Source organism: Pongo abelii, chromosome 14, assembly GCF_028885655.2.
Source record: "Pongo abelii isolate AG06213 chromosome 14, NHGRI_mPonAbe1-v2.0_pri, whole genome shotgun sequence".
In the NCBI taxonomy this organism is placed as follows: domain Eukaryota; kingdom Metazoa; phylum Chordata; class Mammalia; order Primates; family Hominidae; genus Pongo; species Pongo abelii.
Genome location: NC_071999.2, coordinates 82,973,407 through 82,996,237, shown reverse-complemented (window position 1 = coordinate 82,996,237; position 22,831 = coordinate 82,973,407). Strand labels below are relative to the sequence as shown.

Below are 22,831 nucleotides of genomic sequence, written 5' to 3'. Positions count from 1 at the left end.
TTTTGATGAACTTAAAACATACTTTTTTTCTCTGATAATTGTCATTTTATTCTTTAAACCTCGGCTTATCTTACAGATAGTATCTTTATGTCATTTTCTCTCGATGTCTGGTGACAGATTGCCTCAGTTCATGAGGCTTTTTGCTACTCTTCTTGCGCCGCTTCACTCCTCACCCCTGCGTTTATCTGAAATTATAATGAGTTTTTCTTCTTTGCTTTTTAGTTTAAAATCTTACTGCTTAGAGCTTGAGAAGCATCTTTCTTGCGCCTCTTTGTGTTCTGTACAGTGGACTAGGAACTCTTTCTTTTGATTTCTCCTCTCTTTGATTACCAAGTCTCTTGGGCTACCAGTGGGCCTTGTCTCCCAGTTTCTATTTCCAGTTTGTGATCCCTGAATTCTCTATTTGGTAAGGGTCTGCCTGTGTTTTGCATATTTATGATAAGGAAGTATGCTAGTATGAAGCTCCTGGGCAAAGATAAAGAATAATCCAGCTTATTCGGGTGGGCTCCATTACTGCATTCCAAAATCAGAATTTTATGTTTTGTTGATTCAGGTGCAACTAGAAATGAAATGTTATTTTTTGTTTTGGTATTGTGATTAATGGAGAGATTCATCCTAGTTCTCTGCAGTTGTTTTGGGAAGTATGTGTGTGTGTGTGCTTTTAACTTGCTTGCTGAAAATTTGTTTTTCCAAAAGGATAGAATTTATACTTGATGTTGATTTTGCTTGTAGTTTTGTGTTATTTAGTAGCAATCATTAACACATGTTCCTATGGTCCTTCTGTAATACTGGTATCCCTTGTTACAATTGAGCTTGTGCATTATTTTGATCAAAGTATATGGTGTACTATTCTATGGAGATACATGCAGTATTGATGAAATATGGTATTCTAGCCAAGATACATGACTGCTTTGAGATAAAAATAAAAACATAAGCATATATTTGTCTGCTCTGTGTTGGACAAACATTTAAAAAGTTTAGAGCATACTAAATGCTAAAAATGCTGTGAATACACATTGAATTTCTAAGTGGGAAATGTACAACTGGTTTTGAATATCCATTTTACAAAGCAAGGGATATCTGTAGTTGGACACAATAGATGTCAAATACAGAAGCTTTAGGTCTGTATTTTTTTGTGACACTAATGACTGTGACGTATGTCTGAGAGTAGAGTGTTGCCTCCATTGCATGTGATTGTATTGAAATGATTGTAACCAACATTATAGTTTGTTCATCGTGGTGCATGTTTACTATCAGACTATATCTAATACTAATTCATTTTGAAATTAGGTAGGATCTCAGGTCCTTGGTTATGGAAGATTTATAAATATAAGCAAAAATGTAATAAGTTTGATTAGTTGAGTTAGTCTCTGCTAATTTATAATTCTTTATTAAAAAGCACAGTCTCCTTTTGAGTTTAAGTTTATCCTTATTGCGTGGAGAACTCTCATTTTGACTTCAACAGAGGAGTAAGTTCATTTGGTGAGGTGTTTGCTTGTATTGTAATATAAATACTTTTTCTTCCTTTTGCACAGATGGCCACACTGAAGGTCAAAATATTTTATTCACTGATGGAGAATATATTAATCAGATAGCTGCTTCAAGAGATGTAAGTATCCTGAATCTTAAGTAACTAGTGTAAATGGAATTCCTTTTCCTTAAATTATTTAGCTTTTATTAGATAGACTGTAGAGTCTTGAACGACCTCTTCATGTAATGTAATCCTGTGGATGTTTTATTTTTCTTAGGATGGCTTTGTTGTCAGAATATTTGCCACAAGCACTGAACCTGTTCTACAGCAAGAATTGCAACTTAAACTGGCTAGAAAATGCTTACATGCCTGTGGTATCTCACTATTCGATCTGGAAAAGGACTTGCATATTATAAGTAAGATAGCAAATTAAGTGCTTTCCCCATATTTTAATTTTGAATTTTTCATACTCTTAAAAATGAACATTGTGTTTTCACCAGTTTAGCTTATATTGTAGCAGCTATTTTGTGTCTGTTACTATTAATATAAAGGATAATTTTGAATTAATGTGAATAAATAACTAGAAAACACAGTCTTTAAACAAAGTATGATATTTGAAGACCATTCTAAGGAATTTACTAATAATTTCTCATTTTCGTTTTGAATAGAGCAAAAGAAAATAAAATTTAATGAGAATTATGGATGGATATTGGTGAATGTCATTAGTTTATATGCTGCATCATTATTCAACTATTTAAAAATTTGAAAACTTATGTTGTAAATATTATTACAACAATATACATAGTTCTCTCGTTGAAATTTTTTAAGTTTTTACTTGAACAGATTTTCAAGGTAACTATAGAATGATCTTATAGATTGTGAAAATGGTAATTGGCCTTACACACGGATCAGTAATCTTTCATTTGGATACAGAAATACAGATAACCACAGAGTATTTCTTGGGCTTAGATTATTTACTTTTGTAATGTTGTAAAAGTAATTAGGATCATGAGTTCTCCTGAGAGTTTTAGTTTTGGCTTGCCATGCCACTCCAGGTTTAATAGTGACCTTCCATAACTGGTAGGGTTCTTTGCAAGATCCACCTTTTTTGACTGTTATCTCATTACATTTAATAAACTTGGCATTAGTGCTTTACTTTCTATATTCTAATTATGTAGTATTTTTATAATTCTTTCCTAGAAAAATCTCGAATTGAAATTACAGATTTAAAATTTTTAAAGCCCATAAACTAATTAGTAGTTTGTATAGCTGGACAAAATCATAAAATGTACCATATGTAAAGCTACAATTACTCATAGTTTTACGATTTGAAAATATGTATAAGGATCTGTGTGTGTATATGCATGTTTACATATATATATATATATATATTTGAATTGATGGAGTAGCTGTATAAGATGTTCTTCTGTAGAAAAAGACATAGGCAGAGAATCTGAAATACTTCAATTCAAATATCTGCATGGCATTGTTCCAAGCTCGAATGACTCTGTCTGGACTAACCTCTCCAACCTTTGTATATGCTTATTTGTGAACCAAGTGGTATGGTTGTGAGAATCAAATGAGATACATTTTGTGAATTGTATAATGCCTGGTACCTAATAAATGCTCAGTAAAACTTTGAGCATTTATACATTAATTCAAGGAATATTGCTGACATTGAATTTTTAAAATTTTTTGTTGTATATTTAAAAAATTAATTTGGTACTGGTTTGGAACAAGAGAAACAGATTATGATAACTTTATCTTTCCTTGGAGTACTATACCTATGGTTAATATTTTTAAAAATTTGAGCACATGACATTTTGTCATCCTTGTTTTTTAGTGATTTTGAATTGACATTGCAATCACTTTAAAATAGTACATGTTGTATTTAGAATTCTTCATATTAGAAATGCAATAGTATTTATTAGTCTCGTTGTATTTCAGGTACAGGATTTGATGAGGAGTCAGCAATTCTTGGTGCAGGACGAGAGTTTGCGCTAATGAAAACAGCAAATGGAAAGGTAAATTATTCTCTTTGGATTAAAAATGAGCATTCTCTGATTTAAGAGATTAAAGTACAATCTGTTGATTAGTTTATATAGTTTGCATGTTTAAGAAGAATCATCTTTTAAATTTTGATTTAAAATTATTTTTTATAAGATAAAATTTTATTCATATCGGGAACAGTACAGGCATGCCTCATTTTATTGTGCTTAGTTTTGTTGCACTTCACAAATAATTGCTGTTTTTACAAATTGAAGGTTTGTGACAACCCTGAGTTGAGCAAGTGTGTTGGCATCATTTTTCTAACAGCATGTGCTCACTTTGTGTCTCTGTGTCACATTTTGGTAATTCTCGAAATATTTCAGACTTCTTTATTATTATTGTATCTGTTATGGTGATCTGTTATCTTTGATGTTACTATTGTAATTATTTTAGGGTGCTGTGAATTGTGCCTATAGAAGACAGGAAACTTAATGGATAAAAGATATGAAAAAGCTATTATGAACTGTGTCTTCTTGGCAAAATATGTGTATTTCTTGCTCAACTCCCAAAAGTTGAATAGTGTAAAAAAGAGTTTGTTTTTATGTGAATTTTGTTTTTCAATAAAATATTGATGTCCCTTTTTTTCCTCATGTGAAACCTGATGCACTATTCCAAAAAGTACCATAATTCCTTTTTTTTTTTAAATACATAAGATATATTACACTGGCAAATACCAGAGTCTTGGAATCAAACAAGGTGGTCCTTCAGCAGGAAAATGGGTTGAGCTACCAATTACAAAATCTCCAAAGATAGTACACTTCTCAGTTGGACACGATGGCTCTCACGCCCTTTTAGTTGCAGAAGATGGGAGCATATTCTTTACAGGATCTGCTAGTAAAGGAGAAGATGGAGAATCAAGTAAGTTGAGTGATCAACTATGCATTTAATAAATATAAATGCTTTATTTTAGTAAAAATAAAACTTTATTAAGATAAAGTTTATCTATTTCAATAACACTAACCTCACCAACTTAATATATATATCATTGACTTGATGTAACTGCTTAATAAGTATATGTTGAATGAGTGAGGAACTTATTTTACTTTCCAGGATCTAACAAGAATACATGTGAATTACAAGTTGGGAAAAAAAGGAGATTTTAGATATGTGTTAGTAGAATGGTATTAATAATGCAATAGCTAATTTAGAGATTGGGCCCTCCAGGAGTTTGGTAGAAAACTAATATTACTCACTGAGAATTTGAATGTACTTCACGGAATGAGGATCTAGCAATGATAGTGTAAATATTAATTGACCAGATGAGGCTAGCAGGTTCACTAATTTTAAGTGACATGTTGGGAAGCCCAGGCCTTTGTGAAAATAAACAAATAGTGTCATAAATGCAAATAATACTTGTTTTTTTTGAGCTTTATATACAAACCATTATTATTATTATTTGTACATAGAGGTCTTGATTTAATCTAATTTCTGTTTTAAAGCTAAGAGCAGACGGCAATCCAAACCTTATAAACCTAAAAAGATAATTAAGATGGAAGGAAAGATTGTGGTGTATACAGCCTGCAATAATGGAAGTAGTTCTGTTATTTCTAAAGATGGAGAACTCTACATGTTTGGAAAAGATGCCATTTACTCTGATAGTTCAAGTAAGTTAATAAAAAGTTTTACTTTTATGCAAAGAAGTTTCAATACTAGTTATGTATGACAAAGACATATCCAGAAAATTTATGTTTGTAGCAAGCTTTCTCTACATTTTTTACATTTCCTTCCAAATGTGAAATATTTCGAAAGAGAAATTTTCTGTCATATCTTGTCACTAGGAGCACTGTCCCTAGTTTCATGCAGAGCTAATCATAGAGCTTGGCAAGAGAAGCTTTGCTGTAGCTGTGACTTCTGTGGATATTTTCCCTAGACTCAGGTGCTTATGGGACATGTCCCTGGGACAGTGGTAGTATCCTGAAGAAGTGATTTTCATGACATAGCTAGTTTATAATTGTTGAAGTATTTTATCTCCCCCATTAGGGTGTTTGGCTGGGATGATCTGTCTTATTTACTGTTCTATCCCCGGTGCCTAGCACAGTGTCTGGCACATTGTAGGGTCTCAAGAATTATTTTCTAGTGCCTGGGTGACTGATAAACCAAAAGTTTAAGAAGTGCATATGAGGGGTAGAACTAGCTAAATTGTTTTATATTTATAAATGATAATCTCAAAAACTTGTCATATTTGGTTACTAGATTTTCTTTCTAGCAGCTAGAAATGAACATAATGAGTGAAGCATCCCACTTGGAAGGATTTTACGTGCGATAAATATGTAAAGCCTTTGAGTTTCTTTGTAAAAAGGAAACTAGAATTAATGAAGTTTATGATTAGAAATTTATGTGATTGTCCCATGCTGGGGAAATTACACCTGTAGAACATTTATAGCAATTAATTATTAAGTCGAGGTATACCCAGATGATAAGTGAACTGGCTTAATGTCGTAATATTTAGATTCTCAATTGGCTGCAGCTATCAGAGTAAATCAAAATTTGGGAGTGGGCTCTTGTACAGTTTAAAAATAATATTCAGTATAATTGTTGCATGCTAACATCCACTGGGTAGAGCTGATGGAAACTTGTATATTTCTTCAACATATATTTATTGAGCAGGGATGATACATTAGTGATTGATGGACCTGACAGACCTGGATACTGCCTTTTTGAGGATCTGAGAGACAGTTGGGTATTACAGAACTTAAATATTGGGGAAGTGGTATTGAATGGTTATGGACATAGACTGAGATCCTAGCACCAACACTTTTTCTTTTTTTGAGATGGAGTCTCACTCTGTCTCCCAGGTTGGAGTGCAGTGGTGCAATCTCAGCTTACTGCAAACTCTGCCTCCTGGGTTCCAGAGATTGTCCCACCTCAGCCTCCCAAGTAGCTGAGATTATAGGCATGTGCCACAACGCCCAGCTAATTTTTTGTATTTTTTGTATTTTTAGTAGAGACGAGGTTCCACTGTGTTGGCCAGGCTGGTCTCGAACTCCTGACCTCAAGTGATCCACTCACCTCAGCCTCCCAAAGTGCTGGGAATACAGGCGTGAGCCACCGCGCATGGCCCTTGGCACCAGCGCTTTTAATTGGGTAACAGTTTACTTAACCTTTAACTGGGTAACAGTTTACTAAACGTTTAAGAGTTTTCTTTCTGTTTTTTTCTACCTGCAAAAAATAGATAATGATAGCACCTGCTTCATATGGTTGTTATGAAGATTATAGGAGGTAGAGCTTAAGAAATGCTTAGCACATCATGTAAGGTCTCAAAACATGTTAGCTAGTACTGTTAATAATAATAATAAATAACTACTGTTTTATATGTATACACACACACCTTTTTCAAATGTGGTAAATATTAAAAGTGGAAATTATTGAGGTATAATTAACAAAAAGACCTAAACTAGTGTAAGGTGAAAGTGAAGGCCACCTTAAGGTAGTGATATCTGAGCTAATAATGTAGAACAGTTTTCCCAAAGCATAATATGAGATTGATACTATTTGTAATTTAAATAAAACAAATACTTGAAAACATGTTTTTATTTTAATGTATATTGGAAAAATAATAATCTTTGATTGTTAATGTTATTACTACTTGATAAGGTTAAAGATGCTTCAATCAATTTAGAGTTGATAGAAAACATATTAAATAGATAATATGAGTGGCACTTGGATATGACAAGTATAATGAAAGTAATATATGAATAAGTGAAGTTTAGAAAATAGCTGTGTATTGGATTGTGGAAGAAAGCATTGTAGGTTGAAAAGGACTGAAAAATAACTGTTTTGGAAAGTCTCACTGGTTTCTGCATAAACAATTTCATGTCAATATACTATGGCAAGTATTTTACTTTGTTTTGCTGAGGCAGGTCAAAGCAGGTAAAATAAATTATTTATGGACTCCTTTGTGCTTAGACCAGAAAAGTTTGAGAGTACTGTGGAGAGGTGTTGCCATTTGGAGGAAGCATTCAGGAGAAATAAGCTTGAGAGAAAGCTGCAGTAAAAATATGTCCCAAGTCTGGATGATAATATTTTAGGATTCATTGAAGCTACATTTCAAAGTTACAAAGTTAATTCAGTGATACTCTGCCAGTCTTTTGGCTACTTATTTCTCATTTTGTTGAGTTATTTTGCCCCAGAAATAAATGGTTCTGCATTGAGGTAGTTCTTTTACTAGGCTCAGAAGGGCCTTTTTGTTGTTTTTACTAAATTTGTTTCTTTCCTATAGGTTTGGTAACTGATTTGAAGGGACATTTTGTAACTCAGGTAGCTATGGGCAAAGCCCACACTTGTGTTTTAATGAAGAATGGAGAGGTGTGGACATTTGGTGTAAATAATAAAGGACAGTGTGGACGAGACACTGGTGCCATGAACCAAGGCGGGAAAGGTAGGTCTTTAATTCTTAGATATTAAAATTTGTGTTGTCTTTTCATTAGTTTTTCAGAACAACATAGTGAAAAGTCTTGTTCTTTTCAAAATGAGTAGCTCTTCTTTTTCTTTTTGTTCCTATTTAAATTTTTTAAAAAATTTGTATGGGTAGATAGTAGGTATATGTATGGGGTACATGAGTTATTTTGATACAGGCATACAATGTGTAATAATAATCACAGGGTAAATGGGGTCTCCATCATCTCAAGCATGTATCCTTTCTTTGTGTTATGAGCACTCCAATTATACTCCCTCAGTTGTTAAAGTATACAACAAATTATCGCCAACTGTAGCCACCCTCTTGTGCTATCAAATAGTAGATCTCTTGTATCTAATTATATTTTTGTGCCAACTAACCATCCCATTTCCCACCCACTCTCCCCGACTACCCTTCCCAGTCTCTAGTAACCAGCATTGTACTCTCTATCTTTATGAGTTCAATTGTTTTAATTTTTAGCTCCCACAAATGAGTGAGAACATGTGAAATTTGTCTTTCGGTGCCTGGCTGCTTTCACTTAACATAATATCCTCCAGTTACATCCTTGTTGTTGCAAATGATAGGATCTCAGTCTTTTTTATGGTTAAATAGTACTATATTGTGTTTATATACCACATTTTCTTTATCCATTCATCTGTTGATGGACACTTAGGTTGCTTCCAAATCTTGGCTATTGTGAATAGTGCTGCAATAAACATGAGAGTGCAGATATCTCTTTGATGTACTAATTTCCTTTCTTTTGGGTATATCCGTAGCAGTGGGATTGTTGGATCATATTGAGTTCTAGTTTCAGTTTTTTGGGGAAGCTCCATGCTGTTCTCTCCAGAGTGGCTGTACTAAATTTACGTTCTCACTAACAGTGTACGAGTGTTCCCTTTTCTCCACATCCTCTCCAACATTTGTTATTGCCTGTCTTTTGGATAAAAGCCATGTTAACTGGGGAGAGATGATATCTCAGTGTAGTTTTGATTTGCATTTCTCTGATGATCCATGATGTTGAGCACCTTTTCATATACCTGTTTGCCATTTGTATGTCTACTTTTGAAAAGCATCTATTCAGAACTTTTTCACATTTTTTAATTGGATTTGAGTGGCTCTTTGACTTTATATTTGTGAATTAGGAAAACCACTGAATTTCTTATTTATTTGATAATATTTACTGATAAAATATCACTGGAAAAACAAATACACTTTAGATTTTTGATTTTTGAGCAAATGTGCTGGCTTACTCAAATCATCTTCTAAATTCTACATAAAATAGCGCTTCTTTGACTTAGCATCTTTGATGACTACATTACTCCAGAAAAGTCTTTTCCAAACATTTTTTATTAGCTGCTTTTATACGACATGTTTTAAATTTTAGCCATTTTTGGCAGCAATCTATCTGGCAAATATTATCTTCCCATTTAACAGCACATGCTACCTGTAATTTAACCTATTCTTGACAACTAAGAATGATCCTTATGAATATCTGACACCTTACCAAGAAAAGACTAAATTGTAGACACACCTTCTTCACAATATCCTTTGCTCCAACCCTCAGGCCATTGAAGAGAACAAAGGGCTTTCTCCTTTGATTGCCCTGTTTGCTGTGGTCTTGTTTTGTTGTTGTGGTTTTAAATAGCATGTCTACTTCTTGCCCTCAATTTTTATATCTAGCTGCTATCGTTACGTTTATACCTTTCACTCCAATTTCTGATTTTGGGCAAGATATTAAACCATACATATATATTATTAGAACTAAGCATTGAACTTTGGTTAAAGTACCAATAATTTCGAAGATTAATGCTGTATAAATTAACAAAACCTGGTTTTTCTCTTTTGAGGCTTTGATGTCAGACTCATCTGGATCTCAGAAACCCACCCTTCTTTGTCTTTGCCTTATTCATGTGTCTGTGTGTGTATTTAAAATGCATCACTTTAAAAATGAGTAAGTTATTAGAATATATTGGCAAATGAAGAAGGAACAAAAGAAAGAAATGGATTACTTCACAATGGAAATACTTTGATTTATTACTAAATTAGTGAACTTGTTTTGGATAATAACTGCTAGGACAAAGGGGAGAATCAGTTTTTTTAAATATATAATATGAATATATATTCAGATTATGTTTTGTAAGAAGTCTGAACTGAACAACATTGTTTCCTTATTATTCTGAAACTCTTGTGAAAATTGAGCGTACATTTACACCTATGTTCTAGATTCTTCAGTGACGTTTTGTAATAATCAAAGTAAAATGTTAAAAGATTTTTTTAATAAGAATCATACCTACCCTGTTGGTAAGTAATGAATTAGAAAGCAGATGAGTAAAGTAAGACACATACAGTGCATACTGATTGCAGAGTCATAACAGATGCTGGGGAGAATGTGGAGAAAGGGGAATGCTCATACATAGCTAGTGGAAATGTAAATTAGTACAGCAACTATGGAAAACATAGATTTTTCATTTGTATGAAGGTGACTCAAAAAACTGAAAATAGAACTGCCACATGATCTAGCAATTCCACTTCTGGGTGTATGTATCAAAAAGAAAGGAAATCTGTATGTCAGAGAGATGCCTGCATTCTCAGGTTTATCATAGCCGTATCCACAACACCAAGATATGGAATCCACTTAAGTATCCATCAACAGATGAATGAGTAAAGAAAATGTGGTACATACACAATAGAATATTATTCATCCCTAAAAAAGAATGAAATCTTGTTATTTGCAGAAACATGGATAGAACTGAAGGACATGATGTTAACTGAAATAAAATAAACCAGGGACAGAGACAAATATCACTCATATATGGGAACTAAAAAATTGATTTCATGCAGGTAGTAAATAGAATAGTGATTACCAGAGACTTGTAAGGATAGTGGGAGGGGGAGAGGAAGAGTGGTTGGTTAATAGGTACAAAAATACAGTTAGAGAGAAAGAATAAGTTCTAATGTTCAGGAGCGGAGTAGGGTGAATGTCATTAACAACAACATATTGTGTATTTCAAAATAGCTAGAAGAGAGGATTTAGAATATCCCAGTTACCCTGACTTGATCCCAGTTACCCCGATTTGATCATTAGACATTGTATGCATGTATGAAAACTCACATGCCATAAATAGGTATAACAGTTATGTATCAATTTAAAAAGAACATAAAGGAATATTTTAAAAGTTTATTAAACCAGGAAAGTACAGAACATATTGAAATATTAAAAAATTGTGTCTCTACCATGTCTTGTCATTTTTTTTCAGTTAAAAAAAAATCACAGATAAGATTCAAGTGCCCCATATCCCCCTTCCAAGGCTTATTATCATATTCTATTTCTCCCCAGAGCTAACTGCGATCATGACTTTGATAAGCATACGTTCAGTCATGTTCTTATATATTTTCACAAGTTCTTTTATATTTTATGTGTAAAATAATATTGCATAATGATGTCTGTTTTACACATAAAAATATACTAGTGTTTTATGTGTTTTTATACGTGTTAATCTGTTATTTATATTTTTCCACAAATTGTTTTTTTCTCATCATTCTATTAGAAATATGTCCATGTTGGTACATATAAATCTAAATGATTCATGTTAACTAATGTGTAATATACCACACAGTGAACATGCTATAGTGTATCCATTCTTCTGTTGATGGATGGGCTTATTTCCAATTTTTCATTGTTATAAATGAGTTTAAAACCTCCTTTATAAATGTTTCCTGGCAAACCTGTGAGACTTTCTCTGGTGTAATTGCTCTATTGTGGATTTCAGTTTTACTGGATTTTTCTTGAAAGAGATTGTAACAGTTTATACTCTCACCAGTAGAGTTGGATTTTCCACATCACATCTGATATTGACAGACTGATTTTTGTCAATTTGGTGGCTATGAAATGATACTGTAATTTTTTATTTGTTACATTGAAGTATAATATGCATACAGGAAAGTATGCATAGTATCTTGATGAATTTTCTCAAATTGATTGTATTCATGTAATCAGCACCCAGATTAAGAAACCACATATTACCAGCACCCCAGAAAGCCCCACTTTATGTTCCTCTCTGCCCCTCAGTTAATTACCATAAATTAGTTTTCTTTTTATACTTGATATAAATGAAATCATGCAGTATGAACTCTTTTGTGTCCAGTTTCTTTTCATTGTTTTATGTTTATGGAGTTCATACATATTGTTACAAGTAGTTATAGATTGTTCATTTTTGTTCTATTAAATTATATATAGATACTACAGTTTTAAAATTGTTTCTAGTATTTGGGCATTTGGACGGTTTCCAGTTTTGGTTATTATGAATAATGTTGCTGTGAACATTCTAGTAAATGTCTTTTGGTGAAAGTGTTTATTCATGTCTTTTGGGTATATACCTAGGAGTAGAATTGCTGGTTCTCTCACTTTTCTTTTAATTTTCATTCCCTTGATTATTAATACTGAGTTTGAACATCTCTTCAAACTTTATTTTACTTACTTTTAAAAATTGATTTGTAGGAGCTTTTTTGCGTATTATGTTTTATATGTCTTTGATTAACCTATGGTTTACAGTTTCATTTGTTATATATAATTTTGAAATTTTGATGTCAAAATTTCCAACCTTTTTCTTTATAAATTTTTGATGAATGTAGCCTGGTAGGAGATTTTATTTTCCATATAAATTAGAACCGGCTTTATCTGCTTGGCATTGTGATTGAGATTCCATTGACTGTAAAGATTAATTTGAGGATAATAGTTCCAGTATTAGAATGATTAAATGAGTAATGCTTATAGAGCTAGTTACAAATAGTGCTCAGTACATTTTAGCTATGTACTGAGACATAGCTTGTAAATGAGACATCTTGTAAATGAGGAAGGAAGAGGCAGAGGGAGCAAGAATGAACAAAGGCCCTGAGCATATGGAAGGACACAGGGTGTTTGGAGAGCAGAGGGAAAAGAAATGAGATTGGAGAAAATTAGGAGCCATCTTGTGCCTACTGCCTCTTGCTGAGTTTTGTTCTTCTGAAGACCTTGGAAGGTCATTGGAGGTTTGTAAATTATGAAGTTGTGGAATCAAATATGTGCCTTGGGAGGATGATTGGTGGCAGTAGGAGGATGATCTAGAGTGGGGAACTCTTGGCTTGGAGCATGGTTGGGAGGCTTTCTTTGGTCTGTTGAATGAAAGTGTTGGTAGTGAGGATGGAAAACAGGAAAAGATTTAAAAGTATGATTGACAGAAGGTAACAGCCAAGAGACATTTGACAATAGCCTTCCTTGTCTTCTTTTGCAGAAATGAAATGGGGAGAGTGTTTATTAGTGGTCCCTAAATTAAAATTTATTTTTGTTACTCAGATTTAAGCATTTCTTTGTATAATTGCTTGGATTAGCATGCTGTCATTTTTTAAACTGGGAAATATAGTCATCCATCTTTTATACATGAAAGTAATCTGTATAAAAATTACAAATTGATCTGTCAAATAGGGTTTGGAGTTGAAAATATGGCAACAGCAATGGATGAAGACCTGGAAGAAGAACTAGATGAAAAAGATGAGAAGTCTATGATGTGCCCTCCAGGCATGCACAAATGGAAGCTGGAGCAGTGCATGGTTTGTACTGTCTGTGGAGATTGTACAGGTTATGGAGCCAGCTGTGTCAGTAGTGGACGGCCAGACAGAGTCCCCGGAGGGTAAGAGAGAATGATTCCTACTAAAGAACATGTGCAGAACACATTTCTTTGCAAAATCATTCCAGAGTATACTCTACTATTAATATTTTTTTCTTAAAGACCAGTGGCATCTTCACTTGATCTTAGCCAAAAGGCCAAGAAAGTATTATAATTCTTATAATTGTTTTCTGTTATAATAATTTATAATTTAATGTCATCTCTAGGGTTGCCTTTCTTTCATTTGATTCATTTAACCATTATTTAAAAACAGGTCATAAGTTTTTCAAGATTTGGGGCTGTACTTTTATTTGTATTATTTTTCTAAGCCTATTTAATGCTAGATATCTATTATATTTCTGTTGAACATGAATCTTTTCTAAATAAAATTATCAATATCATATAGAGTACTTGATTAGATATATAATTTTGTTTTAAATTAAATTTACCATTTATAAATTTAGAAACGTTGTATGCTTGCATCTAAAGTTACATCATACCTGTTATATTTATCCTTGTTTTCAATGGACCACATTTTTCAGGATTCTATATTATTGTCAATTTAAAGTTAATATGTAAGTTTGGCAGAATAAGAGTGCAGGTTTCCTGCTAGGATGTTAGGAAGAATTTTGAATCTGTTTTCTACATTGCTAGTTATAGCCACTATAACATGATGGAATATTCTTTGTATGATCAGCTTTCTGATAATTGGCTGATTTGGGGGAGTAGAGAAAATTTTGTGAAGAGAAGCCCAGAAGGAAGACAGCCATCCCTGCATCTTCACCTTCCTCTTTGTCAACTCTGTAATAGTTGCTTCTTCCCAAATATTGTCTGTATCTAATAGGAGTTTATTTCTAAGTTTATATTTGGCCTTTCATAGTTAAATAGGTCATATATAACAGGCCTTTTCTTTAAGGTTGCTGAGATATGATTTTTTTAAAACAAATTTTCTTTACATTATTAGTATAAGAAATAAACAGTAATCTTTATCAAAGGATAATATTTATTCTGTAGTGCTTTATGTTTGGCTCTGTTTTCTGTTTTTTAAGCACCTAATTTCTTTATTTTTAAATTTAATTTGGATGCAGAAAGATTCTATGATTATTTTTTAACAATGTTGGAATTGAAATTTATTCTCCTGGATCTCTCCAACACTATTTCCATTAAAATTCAGTGTTAGCTGGGTGTAGTGGCCCATGTCTGTAATCCCAGCACTTTGGGAGGCTGAGGCCAGAGGATCACTTGAGGCCAGGAGTTTGAAACCAGCCTCGGCAGCATAGCAACACCCCTAACTCAAAAAATATATAATAAAAATAAAATTTAATATCCCCACTCTCTGAGCTTAAGCAGCCAGTATATATCATGAACAAAATCTATAAATTATCTGGTCCCTTTTGAAATTAATTATTCTTCATATATTTTTCCCCCAGAGACTTATATAGTTTATAGTAATTATTCATAGACTTACATGGACAGTACTAACCAAGTATAATAATTGCTTTATTAATGAAGCAAACTGAATATATCAGAATATTAAGGACTATTAAGCTGACTTCACTTATTATAAAATTGTGACTACATATCTTATTATGATAAAATACATATAAAATTGACCAGCTTAACCATTTTTAAGTAGACAGTTCTGTGGTATTAAATCCATTCATAATGTTGTGCAACTATTACCACCATCCATCTCCATAACTCTTCATCTTGTAAAACTGAGACTCTGTACCTGTTAAACAATGACTCCTCATTCTTCCCTCTCCCCTGCCTCTGGCATCCACTATTCTTGTTTTCTTTCTGTCTCTGATTGACTACTCTAGGTACCTTTCATATAACGAGAATCAGAGTATTTGTCTTTTTTGTGACTGGCTTATTTCACTTAGCATAATATCCTCGGTTCATCCGGGTTGTCACATATGTCGGAACATCTTTGCTTTTTGAGGCTGAATAATATTCTATTGTATGTATATTACCACATTTTGCTTATCCATTCACTCACTGATGAACACTGTGGTTGCTTCCACATTGTAACTATTGTAAGTAATGCTGCTGTGAAGATGAGTGTACAAGGAGCTCTTTGAGACCCTGTTTTCAGTTCTTTTGGGCATATACCCAGAAGTGGAATTGTTGGACCATATGGTAATTTTATTTTTAATCTTTTGAGGAACTGCCATACTATTTTTCACAGCAGCCAACCATTTTACATTCCCACCAATAGTGTACAGATGTTCCAGTTTCTCCACATCCTTCTTAACCCTTATGATCTGTTATTTTGGTAGTGGCATCCTAATGGGTATGAGATAGTATCTCATTATAGTTTTGATTTGGATTTCTCCAGTGATTAGTGATGTTCAGCATCTTTCCGTATGCTTTTTGGCCATTTGTAGATCTTGTTTGGAGAAATGCTATTCAAGTCCTTTGCTCATTTTTGAATCAAGTTGTCAGTTTCTTTTGTTGTTGTTGATGAATTTTAGGAATTCTCTATATAGTTTGAATATTAATTCCTTATCAGATATATGATTTGAAAATAAAAAGTTCTGTCTGTGGGTTGTGTTTTTACTCTGTTGACATTGTCTTTTCAAGCAGAAAATTTTTTAAATTTTCATGAAGTCCAGTTGTTTGTTTTTTTTTGTTGTTGTTGCCTGTGCGTTTGGTGTCATATCCAAGAAATTATTTCCCAATCTAGTGTTGTGAAGGGTTACTGTATCTTTTCTTCTTCTTTTTTTTTTTTAATTATACTTTTAAGTTTTAGGGTACATGTGCACAACGTGCAGGTTAGTTACATATGTATACATGTGCCATGTTGGTGTGCTGCACCCATTAACTTGTCATTTAACATTAGGTATATCTCCTAATGCTATCCCTCCCCTCTTCCCCAACCCCACAACAGGCCCCGGTGTGTGATGTTCCTTTTCTTCTAAGAGTTTTTTTTTTTTTTTTTTTAAATAGTTTTAGGTCTTACATTTAGGTCTTTGATTCATTTTGAGTTAACTTTTGTATATACTGTTGGAGAAGTGTCCAGATCCTCTTTTCCCAGCGATGTTTATTGAAAAGATTATCCCTTCTCTATTGAATCATCTTGGCTCCTTTGTCAAAAATCATCTGACCATATATGTGAAGGAAGATTTCTCAGCTGTCTATTCTATCCCATTGGTCTGTATGACTGTCTTTATGCCACACCACATTGTTTTGATTACTGTAGATTTGTAGTAAGTTTTGAGGTCAAAACTGAGTACTTTGTTCTTCTTTTTCAAGATTGTTTGGCTATTTGAGGTCCTTAGAGATTTTCTGTGAATTTTAGGATAGGTTTTTCTATTCTGTAAAAACCGTCATTGGGATTTTGATAGGGATTACAATGAATCTGTAGATTGCTTTGGGTAGTATGAACATCTTAAAAACATTAAGTCTTCTAATCCATGAACATAGATATGTTTCTACTTATGTCATCTTTAATTTCTTTCAGCAATGTTTTGTAGTTCTCATTTCACCTCATTGGTTAATTACTAAGTGTATTCTTTTTGATGCTATGGAATTGTTTCTGTAATTTCCTTTTCATATTGTTCATTATTAGTGTGTAGACATACAACTGATTTTTGTGTGTTGACTTTGTCTCTTCCTACTTTGCTGAATTCATTTTCTCTATTGGTTTTTTTGAGTGGAATCTTTAGGGTTTTCTACTTATGAGATTGTATTATCTGTGAACATAGATAATTTTACTTCTCCCTTTCTACTTTGGATGACCTTTATTTCTTTTCCTGTCCAATTGCTCTGGCTAGAACTTCTAGTGCTGTTTAGGAGTGGTCAAAGTGAGTATCCTTGTCTTCTTCCTGATATTACAGAGGAAAAGCTTTCAGTCTCTCACCATTATGATGTTCACTGTGTGTTTTTCATATGTGGTTTTTATGTTGAGATCATTTCCTTTTATTCCTAGTTTGTCTAGTGTTTTCATTATGAAAGGGCATTGAATTTTGTCAAATGCTTTTTCTACATCAATTGAGATGATCATGTGTTTCTTTTCTTTCATTCCGTTAATGTGTTACATTACATGGATTGATTTTCGTTTGTTGCATTCCAGGAGTAAATCCCACTTCGTTATGGTGTATAATTCTTTTAATATCCTGCTGAATTTGTTGTGTTAGTATTTTGTTGAGGATTTTTACATCATTATTCATAAGGGATATTGGTCTGTAGGGTTTTTTTTTTTTTTGCCTCCTCCTCCCCCTCCCCCTCTCCCTCCTCCCTTTCTTCTGTTTCTCCTTCTTCTTTCTTCTCCTCCTTCTCCTCTTCCTCCTTCTCCTTCTCCTCCTCCTCCTGCTCCTCCTCCTCCTCCTCCTCCTCCTCCTTCTCCTTCTTTTCCTTCTTCCTCCTTTCTTCTCTTCTTTCTTCTTCTTTTTCTTCATCTTTTGTCTGACATTGGTATTGGGGTAATCCTGGCCTCAAAGAATGAATTCGTGTTCTCTCCTCTTCAATTTTTTGGAAAATTTTGAGAATTGGTGTCATAAACACTATGTTAAAAATAGTGTCAGTTGGGCATATTACTGTGTCATAGTTTTTACTGTGTAGTAAGTGATCTTCCAAATTGTTTATAATGCTTGCTTTTAAAACTGACACATTTCACAGGGTGTCTAGCTATGTCTTTTAAACTGCTGCCAGGTATGTTCTTCCTTTTGTACCTTCCGAAATCTGTATAACCTGGGGTTCAACAAGGCTGTCAAAAGTTTCAAGGACTGATCTGATGAACTACATTAAAGCTATGCCTTCTACAAAATACATGACTAAGAAGTTACTTTCCCTGACCCCAAGTCAGTTTCTGGGAGTGTCTTTGTCAACATATATCCTATATGGTTCACAATTGATATGAAAGGGCTGAAGGAGAAAAAGAACAGGTAATTGGACTCTGTGAAAGGAGAGAATGGGAGGTGATGGCATGTAAAGAAGAGAGGGGGAAGGAGACATATATGTGTTTGTGTGTGTGTATATATATGTGTGTGTGTGTGTGTATATATGTATTATTTTTTCCTTTCCAATGTGTGGATGTTTTCATTTCCTTTGTGTGTGTGTGTGTGTATGTGTTACTTTACGTTCTGGGATACATGTGCAGAACGTGCAGGTTTGTTACATAGGTATACACGTGCCATGGTGGTTTGCTGCACCCATCAACCTGTCGTCTGCATTAGGTATTTCTCCTAATGCTATCCCTCCCCTAGCCCCCACCCCCCAACAGGCCCCGGTGTGTGATGTTCCCTTTCCCATGTCCATGTGTTCTCATTGTTCAACTCTCACTTATGAGTGAGAACATGCAGTGTTTGGTTTTCTGTTCCTGGGTTAGTTTGCCAAGAATGATGGTTTCCAGCTTCATTCATGTCCCTGCAAAGAACATGAACTCATCCTTTTTTTATGGCTGCATAGTATTCCATAGTGAATATGTGCCACATTTTCTTTATCCAACCTATCATTGATGAGCATTTGGGTTGGTTCCAAGTCTTTGCTATTGTGAATAGTGCTGAAATAAACGTACATGTGCATGTGTCTTTGTAGTAGAATGATTTATAATCCTCTGGGTATATACCTAGTAATGGGACTGCTGGGTCAAATGGTATTTCTGATTCTAGATCCTTGAGGAATCACCACACTGTCCTCCACAATGGTTGAACTAATTTACACTCCCACCAACAGTGTAAAAGCGTTCCTATTTCTCCACATCCTCTCCAGGATCTGTTGTGTCCTAACTTTTTAATGATCACCATTCTAATTGGCGTGAGATGTTTTCTCATTGTGGTTTTGATTTGCATTTCTCTAATGACCAGTGATGGTGAGCTTTTTTTCGTTTGTTGGCCGCATAAATGTCTTCTATTGAGAAGTGTCTGTTCTTATCCTTCGCCCACTTTTTGATGGGGTGGTTTGTTTTCTTGTAAATTTAAGTTCTGCCGCATAAATAAATGTCTTCTTGTGAGAAGTGTCTGTTCATATCGTTTGCCCACTTTTTGATGGGATTGTTTGTTTTCTTGTAAATGTGTTTAAGTTCTTTATAGATGCTGGATATTAGCCCTTTGTCAGATGAGTAAATTGCAAAAATTTTCTCCCATTCTGTAGGTTGCCTGTTCACTCTGATGATACTTTCTTTTGCTGTGCAGAAGCTCTTTAGTTTAATTAGATCCCATTTGTCAATTTTGGCTTTTGTTGCCATTGCTTTTGGTGTTTTAGTCATGAAGTCTTTGTCCATGCCTGTGTCCTAAATGGTATTACCTAGGTTTTCTTCCAGGGTTTTTATAGTCTTAGGTCTCATGTTTAAATCTTTAATCTATCTTGAGTTAATTTTTGTATAAGGTGTAAGGAAGGGGTCCGGTTTCAGTTTTCTGCATATGGCTAGCCAGTTTTCCCAACACCATTTATTAAATAGTGAATGGGAAGGAGACATATTACATGAAGCTGGCAAGCTTAGGCTCTGTTGCTGAAGGCTACCAACACCTGCCTTCACTTATCTGCTGGACAACAACATTGTTTGTTTTTAGCCAACCAACCCATCTGGGTCACTTAATCCTAAAGCTCCTGGTCCTTCACTAACTGCAAAAAAACTTTTAAAAGATTATTTTTAAAGTAGTGGCTTTGATGATAGTCGAATCTGTGTGTATTTTCTGTAGAAATATATCAATTATGCCTATTGGGAGCTTAATCAGTCTTGTTTTTAATTATTCTGCTATTTATATCCTTTCCTTAAAATGAACAATTGTGATCTAAAGAGGTGATTTCATTGCTTACTCATTTAACAATTTCAAAAATGTGGAAAATAAGTTATAGAAAAGAGTTTTAAGGAAAAATTAGGAAGATCTCAGTTGTCTTTTTTTTTTTTTTTTTTTTTTGTATTTTCCCCTAGGATCTGTGGTTGTGGTTCCGGAGAATCTGGTTGTGCTGTGTGTGGATGTTGCAAGGCCTGTGCAAGAGAGTTAGATGGTCAAGAGGCAAGACAAAGAGGAATTCTTGATGCAGTGAAAGAAATGATACCTTTAGATCTTCTTTTAGGTAATTTTGATTGATTATACTATGCTACACTGAGTTGTCCTCAACTCAGTAAGTCTGACAGTTTAAACAATTTCTTTTAGATATATGTTAATAAATTAGGATAATAATTAATGTATGCAATACTGCTTTTACGGTAACTGACAATATGACATTGTTTAAGGGATGAGATTCTTTTTTTTTTTTTTTTTTTGAGATGAAATCTTGCTCTGTTGCCAAGGCTGAAGTACAGTAGCTCAATCTCAGCTCACTGCAACCTCCGCCTTCTAGTTTCAAGTGATTGTCCTGTCTTGGCCTCCCGAGTAGCTGGAATTACAGGTGTCCACCACCACACCTGGCTAATTTTTGTATTTTTAGTAGAGACAGGGTTTCACCATGTTGGCCAGGCTGGTCTTGAACTCCTGACCTCTGGTGATCTCCCCACCTCGGCCTCCCAAAGTGCTGGGATTACAGGTGTGGGCCACCATGCCTAGCCAGAATGAGATTCTTTTTCCCTTTTTAGCTAAGAATTATTAAAGTAAAAATATTGTGTGTTTTAGACCATGTTTTTGCTAGCTTTTACTTTCTTGAATTTTATGTAGTTCTGTCATAGCTATTATATAACATATATGTTGTTGTTGTTGTTTTTGGCCAATCATCTAGCTGTCCCAGTGCCCGGGGTTAACATTGAAGAACACCTTCAGTTACGACAAGAAGAAAAACGGCAACGTGTAATCAGAAGGCACAGATTAGAGGAAGGAAGAGGTAAGATGTAGCTACAGAGAAAAAGTACATGAAAATCCACTTTCCTACCCTATCCTGAAACCACTGAAAAGTTCACACAATAAACTAATTTGGTAAGAAATCATCAAAATTAAAATTAGTAATATTCTGATAACTCATATAATGTGAAAATATTCAGAGTATTCATGATTCTTCTAATAACATATGTTTAGGTATTTATAATTGTGCTAATAACATACTTTTAATTCAGCAGGGTGTTTATGGCATAAGTCAACCATATTAAGAACTGTGCCATCTGCCTAGTATCAATAAGTATTAGAAATGGCAACTTTTTAAAAATAGATATTCTCACAACTTGTCCTTCGCCCAGACTTTGGACTCAGCTATTGGACTGTGGAACAAAATTCAGTTTAGTCTTTTTCATTTCTATTTTCTTACTCATTTATGCTTATTATCATTTGGACATAGTCCTGCTATGCTGCCCTCCAGTTCAGTGCATAACTATGCTTTCATGTGTCCTTTTTTGGAAAAAGCTCATTCTAGTTAATTACAGGAAGAGTAAGATGACAGGACTCCAGGTTTCATTTGCAAAGATAGGTCTATTGTTTATCTTTTCCTCATTGTTTATGATAATTTCTTAGCTTAAAAATACATTTAACTGGCCAGGCATGGTGGCTGACGCCTGTAATCCCAGCACTTTGGGAGGCTGAGGCAGGCAGATCACAAGATCAAGAGATCAAGACCATCCTGGCCAACATGGTGAAACCCCATCACTACTAAAAGTACAAAAAAATTAGCTGGGCATGGTGTTGTGCGCCTGTAGCCCTAGCTACTTGGGAGGCTGAGGCAGGAGAATCACTTGAACCTGGGAGGTGGAGCTTGCAGTGAGCCATGATTGCGCCACTGCACTCCAGCCTGGTGACAGAGTGAGACTCCATCTCAAAAGAAAACAAACAAAAAAAATTTAACTGTGGTTATAATTGGTATTTGAATACACAGAGATAAATATATGTATTACTAAAGATTTCCTTGCTCAGTAAATTTTTTTTGTAGGATTAAGACAAATTGTTATGGAAGTCTATGATTTTATTCCTCCAATAGGCAAAATTTTGATCAGAAATGTTTACTGATATTGCATATTTTAAATGCTTATTAGAAATGGCATGATGTTTGATGCATGAAATAAACCTTTTACCGATTTAACCATCATTATATATTTTTCTAGCTATTCTTTTTGTTAATATATGGAATAAGTAGTAAAATGTATAATACACATGGTGAATTCTAGTTTTACTAAACTTAAATTGTAAAACATACTTGGCACATGAAGAGTGTTCTTCATAGCATCTGATAAGTGATGTTGATTGATAAGGTGAATGTTTACTATTGTTTGGCTTTGCTTGCATAATGTCCTTTAAAGGATATTTTAATGAGATTAATATAGATACTCTCAGTATTTACATTATATAAGTATATGGGAAAATTGCATGTTAAATATTTCTTACAAAACAGAATAGAATTAAGTTTCTG

General features: G+C 34.0%; 1 protein-coding gene and 1 pseudogene across 20 annotated transcripts in view; one reads left to right on the top strand and one right to left on the bottom strand.

Annotated features, from left to right (window-relative positions):
- MYCBP2 (MYC binding protein 2) overlaps positions 1 to 22,831 on the top strand; it is a 276,766-nt gene that overhangs the window by 61,628 nt on the left and 192,307 nt on the right. For all 20 annotated transcript variants that reach the window (XM_054529141.2, XM_024230800.3, XM_024230799.3 and 17 more), the window contains exons 9-17: positions 1,536 to 1,609; positions 1,749 to 1,887; positions 3,419 to 3,495; positions 4,174 to 4,378; positions 4,960 to 5,124; positions 7,740 to 7,898; positions 13,378 to 13,582; positions 20,436 to 20,581; positions 21,221 to 21,322. In XM_054529141.2, coding sequence (XP_054385116.1) covers positions 1,536 to 1,609; positions 1,749 to 1,887; positions 3,419 to 3,495; positions 4,174 to 4,378; positions 4,960 to 5,124; positions 7,740 to 7,898; positions 13,378 to 13,582; positions 20,436 to 20,581; positions 21,221 to 21,322 — 1,272 coding nt within the window. The remainder of the gene's footprint in view (positions 1 to 1,535; positions 1,610 to 1,748; positions 1,888 to 3,418; positions 3,496 to 4,173; positions 4,379 to 4,959; positions 5,125 to 7,739; positions 7,899 to 13,377; positions 13,583 to 20,435; positions 20,582 to 21,220; positions 21,323 to 22,831) is intronic.
- Positions 13,598 to 13,728, bottom strand: LOC112128680 (U2 spliceosomal RNA; annotated as a pseudogene).